The following is a 15,069-nucleotide window of genomic DNA, read 5'->3' as shown; positions in this document are numbered from 1 at the left end:
TTATTAGCTCATCAGGTTTTTGATATTTTTTTTTGTTTGTTTCAAGTTTGACCTATAAAAATTACATCCTAAAAAAACTTAATTTTACCATGTATTGTAATTTAGAGATATGTTCCAGGGAGAAAAACAGCCACTTGTTGCTAGCTGAACTATTTACTATTAAGAAAAATAATCTAAAAACGTTACTTAAACAGTTTTTTTTGTCATTTGTTTTATTACTTGTGCACTTTTCAACATGAACAACTTCCATTGTATTGCACTGTAACTTTTTCGTATTGTACGAAATTATTTGACAATAAAATCAATTAATTTCATTTTCATATATATATAGAAGAAGTAGAAGAAGAAAGAAAAAAATACAAATAATTGGCCAAATATTGGGAATATAATTGGCAGGAAATTCCACCTCCCTAACACAAATAGTTTAATCTAAAATTTTTATCTTTAAATTTTTTTTCATGTTAATTTTCAGTTAATTTTAAAAGTGCACTTTTTTATTAACTTTTGCCACCACTAACAGGACTTTAATGTTGTAAATTGTTTATCAATATCATTTCTTTTCTATTTGGCGAGGACTAGTCACATGGTCCTACAGTCAATCTGAAGAGAACTGTCCAAATATGCTACCTTTGAATGTTTAGATTTTAATTTTTCAGTACATTGTTTGTGTGTAAGGCAAGACGGTATTCAGCGGGTCTATGTGGTGGCCACTTGACTTGTTGACGCCATCCTTCTTCAGTCTTTTTCGCTCGAGTGAAAGTGATACTCGCTGAGCTTTCATGTTGCCGTGACCTGTTGTCTTGTGATTGTGTTTTTACAAGCTCTGACCGCCATTTACAGAATATGCTTAATATTGTCACTTTAATTTGGGCCCCAGCAGTTGATCTTATTTGTGAGCTCATCAGGTTTTTTTTTTTTGTTTTATTTTGTTTTGGGGTTTTTTTTTTTTGTTTTTTTTTTACAAGCGCGTGTGTCCTGGGGAAAATCTATATTGGCTATTTCAGGGTACCCAAAACTCATTCAGTAGCGCATCCTGGAAAGTTGGTGAAAATCAGCCCCTTGACACCAGTTTTACTAATTAAAAGTGCAGCATGATGTTGAAGCTGCTAGTTAGATTTGAATCGAGCCTCACTTCACTCCACCTCCCCTTCTCTGTTGCATCTCCCTCACCAATATGCACAAATCCAACGTGCACAGTGCACAAGCTGATGTTAGTTAAAGTGGCTACGTTGGAAACATGGCTTATTCATGTTGGAAAGTTGCCAAACACGAAATGTTAACGGTTATTATTTGCAATATACAACCAATTAAAAATAGAAGGGAGGTGATGAACTTACCTGACGATAAGAGAATGAGATGATAATCAGTACGACAACTTTGGTCGTGGTTTTACAGGCCCAGAGATGCAGCATAGAAAATCGCAATTACACATCGTCGTCATCTTAACTCCAAAATCATCACTCAAGAGACCCTCGAATTGGAAGATTTGTTCAACTGTTTACATTACATCTTCAAAAATAAAATTAAAAAAAAAAATCCCTTCAGGCAGGACTTTTTTGTAGCTTCAAACTTCATGTTGCCATGGATTCAACACGCCTGCAACACTTTTTGAGTTTGAGAAAAGCCTTAAATGGAGATTTATGTGCTGTACAAATAAGAACAGCGTAGCATCATAAAGGAATGTTGTATTTTTGTGCAGATAAGACGAGGCATAAATCACATCTTTACACTTGCATGTCGCTAAGTAGTCCCAACTTGAATCGTCACAATAGCAAAAACAACCTACCCGCTCACCAACACCGCCACTGCCTGCAGCTCTTTTTTTTTTTTTACCCGTCATGTCGAAAAAAATTCCTTTTGATACTTTGGAAGCAAAGCCAGACGAGTGCTCTCAGCTCTATCACAGCACAATGTGTGGCCGCCCTCGCTTTCATGCTTTGGCCCGAGGGCACGTATTCCTCTGCTGCTCTTGTTCTGAACATTACACCCGTTTATAATGCCATCATCCAGGCAGCGGCTCGCCTTTCTGCGCCGCTTTTTCCGCCTCCGCCGTTTACTGCTTCTCTTCTTCGCCTGCTCGTTCATGCGGACAAACAACGTGGACTGTTGTTATTTCATCATCTTCTGTTTAGGGCCCCCTTGTAATAGTCGTTTATTCTTCTTCCCAAGAATTACTCGCCTTTCGGAGCGCCTGGAATGCCTGAAAACTCGCAATTTTTTCGTGTGTGTGTATTCAGGTGGATGGGTTTCTCCATCATGACTGATCAAATCTCATAGCGCCCCCTGGAAAAAAGAAAACAAATTGGCTCCTGATACCAGTTTCAGCAGTGGACACGAAACTGGGTGGAGGTGTCAATCATAAAATTCAGGACTCCCGCAGGAAATTGAACAGGAAGTCAGCCATTTTGGTTTAAAGCAGCCATTTCGGGTGCGCTGAAAAAAAAGGCTGTATTGAATTTACAATTTAAAAATTCATTCCTCAAGCGGTTGCATGAGATAAAATCATCTTAAGTGAAATATACTTAAGAAGTAGACTGCATGCAAATACATGTTTTAAGTAGATTAGTATTCAATTTATGAAATGGATCAGGAGCCAAATGATTATATTTTGTGAAACCACTTGACGAAATGAAATTGAGTCAATTCAGCACCCTGTTTTTTTCACTGTGACTTCCAGACCTCCTATTTTGGCAGATGTCATCCACAGATTTCGGCCAGAAGAGCCCCTTCCGTAAGCAGATAGACAGATGGGCCGATTGCCAATAGTTTTTTTGCTTACTCCATGTAATGTGGGTTGAAAAAAATGAAAAAATAACAACAAAAAAAAAATCTTCCCCAACACCATTTTCACAGTTGGATTCAAAATTATGCGGAAATATCTGTCATAACAGGATGCATAAAAAAGTCTCTATGATCCATGCTTGCATATGGATCCGCAAGTCGAGCATTTTTGTTTCAAGCTGCTATTTGTGGCGAATTCTTGGCCCGATATATGACTCTGACTCCTCCAAATGCATCCCCAACAAAAGCCGGTATCCTAGACTGAGGGGCAACACTACACTGCAACTATCTTCTTTTTTTTTTGGGCCGATATCATCCAATTTTTTTTAGCATCAAGGTTTGACCTATAAGGCCTCTTTACGGTTTGTTTAGCATAATTTGTTTTCATTGTTTGTTTTTATTTGTAGTTGTTCATTTTATGTAGAAGATTGAGTTTAGTATCATTAAAAGGTTCATAAAAGCCTTGGGAAGAAGAAAATGTCCAATCAGTCATTCAGCATGAGTCAACAATAGCAGGTCAGGTTTTAATCTACAGCTAACGAGTCTTCTTGCGTCATGTTGTTCTGTAGCTTCTATGTAGCCTCCAAAGAAGTCGCGTTTCTTTTCTTCCCTTTTCAGGAAAAGCTGTGCTCTCCATCTTCAGGTTACCTTCACTTCTTGGCGACACGTCTATCTGTGAAACACACTTTACAGTGACAATACGAAGCCCTTAAAATGTAGTTAGTAACCAAAATTGTGACTCAAATCTTTGTGGTGCATCGAGTAGGACAGATTTCACACATCCTTTTCTTGAATTGTAAAACACACTTTGAGCACATATGAAGTAGATGCAGTATTTGCAGGAATGACAGACAGGGTTTTTGTTTAAAATTATTTTTTATTTCTGCCATCCACATCATCTAAGATGCTTCACTCATTATTTTTGAAATGCACTAAAAGTGTGATAATGACTTTGAAAATGCCATGGAGCTAATAAAAAAAAAAAAAAAGAAAGAAAGAAAATAGATACAAAAATACACACAAAATAATTGGTGAAAAGTAGCTCATCAGAAAAATAAACTAATATACATAAAACAAATACATAAATTTTAAAATGTAGACATGACAAAAATCTGAAAAAAATCTAATATATCCTATCCCAAAAAAATTACATACAATATGTCAACAAAAAAATGTCACAAATTCATCTGAAAAGTGTCACAAAGGTTTCACTCTATGAGTATAGGGCAGTATATTGTGAGGTTCTCTGTCGCTGGGATGACAACTTCATTCTCAAATACACTCAGGGGCCATAACATTATCAAAATATGTCTGCGCGCACAAATTTGTATTGCTTGTATTGTTGTGGTTACAGCAAGACCTCCTTCAAACTCAGCATCTGTCCTTGTGAAGACATATTTTTGGGACGCTTTCAACTCTTGTATTTAGTCAGTAAACTAAATATTGAAAAGGCTATGCTGTATTCCTGCTCTCCCGGTAGAGAAAAACAACAAGACAACCCGTGTTTGTGTCATTTAATACGCCGTCTGCTGGACAACGGACACCTCGGAAGAAAAAGAAATGTGCACACAGCTCGACCCAAGGGCACTCCAGCTGCAGCAACTATTCTCTTCGGGTTCTGCCTATACTGCAGTGGTGGCAAAAATATTTACACAATGTACTTACAGTAAGCAAAAATGCAGTTGTTAAAAGAAAATAATAAAAAAGACGGTGGAATTATTGATTGAGCTCCTTGACTTCATCCGTCCATCCCATTTCTCCTCACGAGGGTGGCGGGTGTGCTGGTGCCAATTTCAGCTGACTTTGAGTGAGTGGCAATGTAGACCCTGGACTGGTCACCAACTAATCACAGGGAATTGAGGGTCTTCAATTACACTAATGTTTGTTTTGGGAATGTTGGAGGAAGCTGGTGTACCCTGGAAAATGTGCAAACGCCTCACAGGAAGGCCAGAGTCTGGATTCAAACCCACAAGCTCAGAATTGTGAACTGTGCTAACCACCCACCCACTATCCCCCGCTCTTTTACTTCAAGAAAGGTACACACACAAAAAAAAAGCATAAGTAATAAATCCTCATGTAAAGTACAGGACCTTGCGAAATCTACTTAAGTTCATCAACAAAGTATTTGGACATGATTACGTCCCACCACTGCTTTTACAGCTCTCCTTTGTCACAACCACCCCACCCCACGCTTGTGTGTACTCAGCGTTGGAGCTGCAGATTCCAACAAGCAGGCTGGCAGTGGGCCTAAAGAGTGATCATTGAGACAAATTGATCTCTATCTGTGCAAATTGCCATCGTCATCTGTCACTGGCCAATGTGGACTCTGAAGGCACACGTGCATGCATGCGGCCACGAGTGAGGGAACACAACTTTATCAATGGAGCCACAACACACGCACACACTTTGCTTATTTTTGCACGCGCGATTGCACATGTGACACACACACTATACTTCAGATGTCACCACCAAAACCATTAAACAATGAAACCAGCCTAATGAAATATATGACGGTGAGCGCAAGCCACAACATGACCCAATATGTCTAATACATTAATTCTGCCTTTAAAAAGATGCTGTTTCATTTAACCTACTTTGTTAATGGCAATAAACATTTGTAGTACTTCATAATAAATACAACATATTCAGAATGGGCAAACTATAACACACAATAAATGTGCAAAAATTATTAAAATATATTTTTAGCATTCAAATCATAGTCATCACAAACGCTGCAAAACGTGGCATAATATCCAGAAAAATAACATTTTATATCGCCCTTATTAAAGCAACTCGGGTTGAATATGACGTTTTACATATAGTTATAGTCATATGTAGGTGCATAGTATAGAGAGAAAAATTACATAAACATGATTTAAAAATGTCATTTGGTGGGTTTAAGGAGAGTTCAAAGTAATACGGTTGTATTGCGAGTAATCTGAATTAAAAACAAAAATACGATAATAACAATACTTGCATGAATGTCTTTACCTGTGTGTGTCTTTTTCAGTGTCCCGGTTGATGATCTGACTCTGACTCGCACTCTTGAAGTTGATTAGGCCTGTTAACCTTTGCTCCTGCGCGGCTCTGCCGAGGTTAATCAGGCCGGGAACTTTGCGGACCCCCGGGGTCACTGGTCCGCTATCTGCGCACAGATAACATTAAAGCCCCCCCCCTCTCCTCCTTCGCCGAAGAACCACCACCATCTCCGCCCCCTTTTTTGTCTTTGTATGACGGGAAGGTGATGTCTTATGTGATGGATGATGACCCTTTAGGTTTTCCACTTTTAGGGGAAAATGAGCGAGTGTGAATTTGTATTTATTTTTTTTACTTCTAATACAAAGTATTTGTATTAATTAATTTATTTATTTATTTATTCATAGACAATATTATCGATTATAATCCCTCACTGGGTATCTCTAAATATATTTCTATTTTTTTCCAAAATCAGTCTTGCACTTTTGATTGTTTCGTACATATACTTCTACGATATTTATTTTCTGTATTGACCTGTCAATCAACGCGTCAGCTCCCGTGCTTTGGCGCGCGCGTGCGTGAGCTTTGTTCTACAAACATGAGAAAATCATTACAGTGGATGTGTGTGATCAGTAAATATAAAGTGCACGGCGACATCCTCGTCTTAATCGATTGTTGTGCACGCACGCGCATCACGTCGTAGTGGCAGCAGTGCGTGCATCATGCCGCTTGATGGGAGAACAACTGCTAATCACACACAGTAAACTATTAGAACCCGCAAGGAAATGCATTAAATAAAATACAACAAATTAATTGGCATTCAATAAATTATTTTTTTAGAAAATCCAGCTCATTTCAAACGGATGAAACGTTATTTCGCACGCCAAACCAATTAATTGTTAATCATTTTTATAGCGTCAAAATTAATAAGAAATTAATCTAAGATTACTCTGAATCGTATGTTATATAGTTTGCAGCAAATAATATGATAATATAAGAATTTTAAAAATATATATATTTATGATAAAGCATAAATGACATTTTATTGCCCCTAGCTTTTCCTGTGGGCGGTTTATGATATACCAAGAAGTCAATTAAACGGCCTCAGTTGTGTTAATCGTGCGTATCTGTGCATGCTTAAATGAGCTAGAAGTGGTCAAATATGCCATAATGCATGCTTTCCATACGTACAGATTGTATATGGACAGGTGCCCCCCCCTAACACACACACCACCCCCGCCCCTCTCACTCCCTCCCCCCTCCTCCCACCAACACCCCCTCCCTCTCTGCTCACTGCATCCCACACAAAGCAGTTTTTTCTGCAGCTTGCACGCTGTATGAAGGAGAGAAAAGGCGCTGGGAATGTATTTAGACTTCGTCGTCCTCCTAATTCTTGACAAGACTTTGAAGTTGACTTCATGCAATTTCCAAATGAGTTTCTTCTGAGCTCTCTGCAAAGTTTTGGCACGCCCAGACATGATTGTTTTGCAATAAACGACGAGTTCTTTCTTCTTTTTTTAAACCTTCAATTATTCTGTCTCTTTTTTTTCTTTCGTTCTTTCTCTTTTTCGTGTGGGGAGAAGAAGCCCGATTGACTCTCACTCCAAGACTAAATTAAAGATTTTAAAGGGCAGAGAAGATGCACCCCGCCACGGACGAGTCAGCAGCGTATGCATTTGGTAGGTGTGCTGCCGTAACAACAACATAATCACTATTAAAAATGAGTTTGCCTATAATTTAAGGTGAACGGGAAATGCATGCAAAAATGCAAGCTTTATCGATAAAGCAAAATTTATCTATAAATAAATCCTGCGGCCGTTATTTACTTTCAATACAGATATAATTCCAATCTATTGCTTTTAATATCATATAGCAGTTCTATTGCCAATGTATCCTCATAAAGTGTGCAAAAGTGTATACTTACCAAAATTCGAGCGAGGCTGTGTCCGACATTTTTAGAAGTGTTTCTTTTATTTACAGATGCTCCGTTTGTGCAGAATCTGTAAATAAAAGCACCAAAATCACGCTAATCAGAAGATTTAATTTTGTTGAATAAAAAAACAGCCCTCAAACGGTTTAGAAATGTGGTCGAGTAAATCCATCTTGGCCAACAGTCAGTGTGATCGCTGAGTAGAGTTGGTCCGAGGCTGCGGCGAGCCGTCGACTGAACGCAGGCAGGCAGCATGTGGAGCGTCAACATTCCCGGAGTTGCACGAAGCGCGCTCTTTGCGATCAAGACGGCAATGAAAGAACGCTGGGCGGGCGTGCATGTATGCAGTATACTTTCAGACGCTAGGGGGCAGCCATACACTGTGCTGGGACCACAATGCGTGGAGCAGACAATCTCACACACAGACACACACTCGCGCTCACACTGAGTTCAAGTGTCACAGCCTGTGGTCATGAATGGGGTCATAGCCTGGCTTTTAATAATAATATTGGGGGGGGGGACTTTATTGATGACAACAACAACAGCTTTGTGGACATTTTTTTCACTCAAAGTGCCATCTTTGGGTTTATAATTCTAATATGATTTATTCTTAGATTGTGAAAATTTTCAGACACATTTAAGACCCCAGATTTTGACTTTTAAAAAAAAAATGTAACACCTGTGCAATTGGGTTGTAATGTACAATAGCAGTAACATTGTCTGCATATATTTCAACATGTCCATATGAGTCGCATTGAGCTGAAGTGGGTGTGCGATTGGAATATTAGAGAGCGCTTTTATTTTGCATCCATCCTTCTTTCCACTTTCTGGATCGCTTATCCTATTCAGCTTTGCGCGGAGCTGAACCAAATATTACCGCTTAATTGGCGTCTGTTCGCCAGTCAATACAAGGGGCATATACATATTATTTGTTTTATTGTTTTATAGATTTCAGTTTTTTTGTAATTTTTTAATGAATGCATTTCATTTACGTTTTTGTTTGCCCTTTTGAACAAAATCGTGGAGGCTATTGAATTGGACATTACAGCAATTCCTCTTATCAATGATTTTATTTCTATTTATATTTCCATTTCCTTTTTGTTTTATGTATAAAATTGTATGTGTGATTGTGATATTGGGTAAAATCATTTTCTTGTTTTTTCAAATGATATATTTATTTATTTATTGTATGCCTTTAGACAACTTTATCGTGAGCGCGCGTGTGCGTACGAAATGCATGTGTTCACGTGTTAGTGTGAGTGTGTGTGTGCGTATGAATAGTAATTGTAATATTTATTCTATTTACTTTATATATTACAAATGTTTTTGTCATGCAGTTTTCAATATTTTAAAATGAATTATGTACATCCTAACAGTCATCTTTTACCCTTTCACTACTCATTCATGTTGTTCAAAAGGAGATTAAGTTAAAGGGCAACGGTTGCTTTATTCGTGTTTAATTTTGATATTCAAGACAGTGTGAGACATATTTTTCAAGTACGGTATGGCTGACAAGAAAGTACTCCCCCACCACCGCCACCAACACCTCCACCACCATCGCTCCTTCTTCCTGGAAACACTCCTCTTTTTAGGACCCGGCGGCCCTGGCTCGACCTCGGCCGCGTCTTGGCTCCGCACCAAGTGGCACAGCCGCGGCTCGGCAGCCAATAGGGAGTGAGGGGGGCGGTCTTACACACACTCCGCCTGCCTTATATGGCAGCGCGTCGCCATGGCAACGTGTGCTAAGTTGCAGCAGTCGTGTCAAAGTTCACTATATAGAGAAGCTCAGCGAGCTGATCAGAGAGAAAGCATTCTGCCAGCCGTGCTCCTCTTAAACCAAAAACCTCCCCGACCGCCTTTTTAACATATTTCCACACTTTGATTTGCCTTTTTCAACCACATTCTAATCATATTTTCACCACACGGAAGAGAACAAGAAGAAGATGCGAGGAGGATTTTAAAAGGCGGAGATCTCCAACATTTGCTGGCGCAAGAAGCGATTTTTTTTCCTTTTTTCAAGTGGAGAGAATTCTTCCAGACTCGCAACCGGAGCTTGTTGGTCCCCATTCGACCGCCGGTCTTCTCCATCCTCGCCCCCCCTTTCCTACCCTCCTTCCTCCTCCTCCTCCTCCTCCTTCTCCTCCTCTTCCACCCTCCAAAAAGCCAAGCCGGTCCATGCTGCTTGCTCGCTCTCGTCCCGGCACTCGGCCCACCTTCCCCGCCGACGGGGGTGCTGGATGGCTGGCAGTAGGAGCCCCCTTGACTCGGCCTCGCTGGTGAGAAGCAGCCTCCTCCCCGTCGTCGCCTTCTGCCTCCGCCTCCTCCTCCTCGTCGTTGTCGAGTCGACTCATTCCCGGAGCGGAGCGTCGAGCACGGCGCCTCGCCTGTGGTGACATTCCCCACCACCACAACCCCGGTCAGCGCGTGGAACGACAACCCCCCGAAAAGGTCAAACGAGAGACAAAACGGCCGAGCAAAAAGTTTCCCCCCCGTTGACTGAGAGGCAGATATGGCAATGGTAGTGTGGAGAGGCTCCCAGGACGACGTGGCGGACACCCAGGGCGCCCTCTCCTCGCAGACCCAAGGCGGGCTGGCGCTGGGCAACGCGCAGCCGGGCCAACTGGGGCTGACGGCCGCGCAGGTGGCGCCCCCGACCCCGCAGACCCCTGCGCAAGGCGGCCCCAACAACGGGCAGTCGGCGCCCGGCGGCGGCGGCCAAGGCGCGCAACAACAAGCCGACAAGCAGCCGCAGCACATCGAGTGCGTGGTGTGCGGGGACAAGTCGAGCGGCAAGCACTACGGCCAGTTCACCTGCGAGGGCTGTAAGAGCTTCTTCAAGCGCAGCGTGCGGCGGAACCTGACGTACACATGCCGGGCCAACCGGAATTGTCCCATCGACCAGCACCACCGCAACCAGTGCCAGTACTGCCGCCTCAAAAAATGCCTCAAGGTCGGCATGAGACGGGAAGGTATTGGGACTTTTTGTTTATCTCACATTTTTTTGCTTTGTGTTGCAATCGGAGTGTGTGCGTGATGTAGCGGGTGCTCCCTCGCGAGGTGGCCGGCCGGAGCGTGCTTCAGTGCCGCCTTGTGCCGGCGCTCCAGTCGGGGGAGCGTCGCTGAATCTTTTTTTAAGATATATTTTAATTTATTTTCTTTTTTTGCTCATATTCTCACCTTAAACGAGCAAATTTAACAGTGGACACCGATTATGTGTAGCTATATGCTGATTAAAAAAAATATGAAGGCTCTCTCGCGGCGCGTCCACGTCCACTCGAGGTCTATTGTTTACCGAGTGTGCGTGGAGTATTATTGCAAAATGAAATCTTGTGTGTTAAGGGTTCCACACGCGACGCCTTTGTGCAGCCTTCGCAGTTGCGTGTATGTGTGTTACTGCTGCCATTTTGCAAGCCACTAAGCAGTTGGCGTTCACCGCTTGGCCGGTGCTTGACGTGCAGAATTCAGGCTTCAATATCTGTAGTCTCTCTTTTTACTGCAGCCGTGCAAAGGGGACGGGTGCCGCCCACGCAGCCGCACCACGGCCAGTTCGCGCTGACCAACGGGGACCCGCTGCACTGCCACTCGTACCTCTCGGGATATATCTCGCTGCTGCTGCGCGCGGAGCCCTACCCGACGTCCCGCTACGGCAGCCAGTGCATGCAGCCCAACAACATCATGGGCATCGAGAACATTTGCGAACTGGCGGCGCGCATGCTCTTCAGCGCCGTGGAGTGGGCCCGGAATATCCCCTTCTTCCCGGACCTGCAGATCACCGACCAGGTGGCCCTGCTGCGGCTGACGTGGAGCGAGCTGTTCGTGCTCAACGCGGCGCAGTGCTCCATGCCGCTGCATGTGGCTCCGCTGCTGGCCGCGGCCGGCCTGCACGCCTCGCCCATGTCTGCGGACCGCGTGGTGGCCTTCATGGACCACATTCGGATCTTCCAGGAGCAGGTGGAGAAGCTCAAGGCGCTGCACGTCGACTCGGCCGAGTACAGCTGCCTGAAGGCCATCGTGCTCTTCACCACAGGTGAGGACCAGACGCACTCGTGGAGCGCAATCATTGCACGTTTCTTGCTGTGCTACTCCGCCATTTGTCACCTCAAGTCTTGTTTGGGGCTGCTGACAGATATAAATGATGTGTGTGTGCGTGCGTGTGTGTGTTTCTGTGTGTGCGTGTGTTGGCGTTTAGTGGGGGACTCAGACAGACTGGGGGGAGGGGGTACCAGAATGATTGAGACAGAGAAAGACAAACCTAATATTGCACAGGGTGTTGGGGGGGGGGGGGGTTAAGTTTTAATGCTAATGTTTTCTCATTTGGCGCCATGCATGTTAATAATGTATAAAAATACATGGAGGGGCTCTCACTTCCTTTTGATAATTGTACTTCTCCACAACAATAACAAACATGTAACATGTAGTAACGTTGTCGAAGTATTATGTTCTCACTTCTATTTGGGAATTGTATTCCTAAAAAACACCCACACCCACAAAACTTGGGTAGGCTAATTGTGCGTGTTGCCAAAATTAAAATAAGTAGTTTTAATGTAAAGATACTGATATACATCATACACAACAATTCATGTGCTCTCTTGGGTAATTGTACAACTCAAACAAAATAAAAGTCACTTCGTTGCGGAATGAAATACTATAAAGGGAATTGATTCTTGTTCCGAAACATATTCCTAAAAACTACAAACATACTAACTGGTGCAACACCAAAAAGTATAAACTTATACAAAATAAAAGTAATTTCTTGGGCAATTCCAATTTTAGCTACAATTTAAATATATATATATAACACATCTATAAATTCTCTAAAACAATATATGAATGGGGTTTAGTAATCATATGCGAAAATAACAACTGGATAATAAATTTGTTGCACAATAAAAACTTTAGATATTGTTTGTATATGACATCAGTCTTAATTAGACAGATTAGATTGTTTGGCACAAACATAAAGAAAATTAGAAGGAACTGGGTTATGCATTTGTTTCCTATAATCTATAATATCCAATAATTTTCTATGCACTTTATTGTCACCATATTGGGTGAGATGGAGTTCATGTATATCCCATATATTTGATATACATTGTATGGAACGGCTCTTATTAGAAAGTGTACTAAAAAAAAAAAAAAAAAAAACAATAACTAATGCCCTGTGATTGGACGAGCGCTGTATAAAGTTCTGGGTGGACATTATTATATTTTTATAGACTCATTATCCACTCTTTTGTAAAGTCAAGCTAGATAAAATGACATTTCTTGCCATAAATCCACCACAAATAAACACGAGTTGATTGTAAACTGGGTCCCCCACTGATGGTGGGCTCAACGTGGAGTGAGGAGTGGTGGGTGGGGGTGAGGGGCTTCCCTAAAGGTCGGACCAGCACCCCCCCCCCCCTCGCATCCCCTCTTCGTCTTGCACCTCACTCGAACGCATCAACCATGCATATTGCATTGAAAATTGAGTTTGTTTGTTTTTTGCCCCATGCCCCCCCCCTTCTCCCAAACACCCCACCTACCCCCACCCCAGACGCGTGCGGCCTGTCGGACGTGGCCCACGTGGAGAGCCTGCAGGAGAAGTCCCAGTGCGCCCTGGAGGAGTACGTGCGCAGCCAGTACCCCAACCAGCCCACCCGCTTCGGCAAGCTGCTGCTGCGCCTGCCGTCGCTGCGCACCGTATCGTCGTCGGTCATTGAACAGTTGTTTTTCGTCCGCCTGGTAGGTAAGACCCCCATCGAAACGCTCATCAGGGACATGTTGCTGTCGGGGAGCAGCTTTAACTGGCCTTACATGTCCATTCAGTAAAGAAGACACAAGCTGATGATTAGGATGGTGGTGTTGTTGTGTGTGTGTTGTGAGGGAGGGGCTGCTGGATGGAAGTGACTATTCAATGATTTTAGCTGCTTCTCTTCTCTTATTATTTTTTTTGCTCTGAAGGAATATTGGAAGGACAAAAAACTGTGAATTATTCCCTCCCTCCCTCCTTCCACTCCAAAAAAAGACACTTACTGGCTGAATGAACTGAAAAGTGTTTTTTATTTTTATTTTAATGAAAGCAGCAACAAAAAAAGGAAGAAATGGGATTAAGTTGAGGAGATTTTAAGTATTAAGTGCATTTTTGTTTCAAAAAAAGGAAGGGAATTTTCTTTTTATTCACTTGTGTCCATGTGTCCAAATGTATAGCTGTGTGTGCGTGCGTGTGTTTTGTACTTTCCTCTTTCATTTTTTGTTGGTTCTAAACCGGCTTAATATGTGACTGGTGGTTGTGTTATTTTCCATTCTTGTGGAGAATAATGTGTACAAACAAAAGAAAGAAAACAAGAGAGGAATTAAAACCACAGCAATAGGAGTTGTTCTAGACTTTTTTTTTTGTCATCTGTAGAAGCTTCATGCTTGCAAGCGCACTTACGTTCCCAACCAATTAACGAGCCACTAATAATAGTTTGCAATATTTGTCCTCGTTGAACAATTGGCAGCCTTAAACTCTTTTAGTTTAGAATATCACATCGATGGATTGTGATTCCTGGGGGGGGCATCCAAGTTTAAAAGCCAAGATGATTTGGTGTTTAATAGCAGTATTACATGACTAAACAAAACAAACCCTCCCCTTTTGTCCGAATTAAGTGCCTGACAAGCATGACGCGATTTCTCCACAACGTGCATGAAGTTGGGGGGAAATGGTTTGTTTTCTCCCCGACGTGCACCCTTAAGATGAGTGGATCGGCCGTGCAAGTATGCCGATGTGAGGCAGTATTGTTGTAAATATAGGTCAACTTGTTTCTTTTCTACCAGCTCTGTGTGGCCCAGAGCAAATGTGTGGTTGCCATCATTTTTGCTCGTCTTTCCAACGGAGTGTCGGACTCAGCTCGGCTCAGTAGCACTGACGAGTTCTGTACATACATATTATTATTAATTAATTATTATTATTATTACAACCACGTTTTATTTGATTTTGTTTCCTTTTTCTTGTTTTGTTTTGGTTTCATGTATATTTAGACTGTGAATGCATGGCCACAGGTCGCTAACCTATTTTACCCTATTTGCTATATAAATGTAAATGTTCTTTCTTTTTATTGAGGGGGTGGGGGATTCGAGGGCGGGAGGGGGTCTCTATAGATATAATCTGTGCGTTCACAACACGCGAGCCCTTGTATTTAAAGACACACCACACACACACACACACATTAAAAAAGACACAAATAAGTGAAAGTTCATCATCATATGAGGACTTAGAAACAGGGTGAACAGATTTTTAGGGGGTGTTTGACGTGTAACTGTGTGTGTATGTGCGTGCGTGCGTGTGAGTGTGTGATAAAAATCTTTTTATCCAATTGTTTAGAGTCTACAATTACAGACAAATATGATTACTTGCAAAA

At 42.1% G+C, this 15,069-nt stretch overlaps 1 protein-coding gene and 1 long non-coding RNA gene across 3 annotated transcripts; one reads left to right on the top strand and one right to left on the bottom strand.

Annotated features, from left to right (window-relative positions):
- Window positions 1-3,638: 3,638 nt before the first annotated feature.
- Window positions 3,639-7,982, bottom strand: LOC148335225 (uncharacterized). Its single transcript, XR_015844169.1, has 2 exons — window positions 7,682-7,982; window positions 3,639-5,926 (listed from the first exon to the last, which is right to left on the bottom strand). It is a non-coding gene; the product is annotated as an uncharacterized LOC148335225 (long non-coding RNA).
- A 1,450-nt stretch (window positions 7,983-9,432) lies between these two features.
- Window positions 9,433-14,789, top strand: nr2f2 (nuclear receptor subfamily 2, group F, member 2). 2 transcript variants are annotated; one of them, XM_088298617.1, is made up of 3 exons: window positions 9,433-10,656; window positions 11,169-11,714; window positions 13,224-14,789. In XM_088298617.1, exons 1-3 carry the CDS (start codon window positions 10,197-10,199, stop codon window positions 13,496-13,498), a joined length of 1,281 nt encoding a protein of 426 aa, XP_088154743.1. In that variant the 5' UTR covers window positions 9,433-10,196; the 3' UTR covers window positions 13,499-14,789. The 2 variants fall into 2 exon arrangements, with proteins under 2 accessions (XP_088154743.1, XP_088154744.1); XM_088298618.1 differs by having other exon boundaries at window positions 9,434-10,656; window positions 11,187-11,714.
- The last annotated feature ends 280 nt before the right edge of the window (window positions 14,790-15,069 follow it).

The sequence above is a fragment of the Idiotropiscis lumnitzeri genome, chromosome 6, assembly GCF_059441095.1.
Source record: "Idiotropiscis lumnitzeri isolate Australia: NSW breed Sydney's pygmy pipehorse chromosome 6, RoL_Ilum_1.0, whole genome shotgun sequence".
In the NCBI taxonomy this organism is placed as follows: Eukaryota; Metazoa; Chordata; class Actinopteri; order Syngnathiformes; family Syngnathidae; genus Idiotropiscis; species Idiotropiscis lumnitzeri.
The sequence above is the reverse complement of the archived record's forward strand: the minus strand, read 5'-3'. Positions and strand labels throughout refer to the sequence as shown.

Coding starts and splice junctions, on each gene's coding strand:
- nr2f2 (XM_088298617.1), top strand. CDS start 10,197: ATGGCAATGGTAGTGTGGAGAGGCTCCCAGGACGACGTGGCGGACACC. Junction 10,657..11,168: donor GGTCGGCATGAGACGGGAAG/GTATTGGGACTT, acceptor CAATATCTGTAG/TCTCTCTTTTTACTGCAGCC. Junction 11,715..13,223: donor CATCGTGCTCTTCACCACAG/GTGAGGACCAGA, acceptor CCCCCACCCCAG/ACGCGTGCGGCCTGTCGGAC.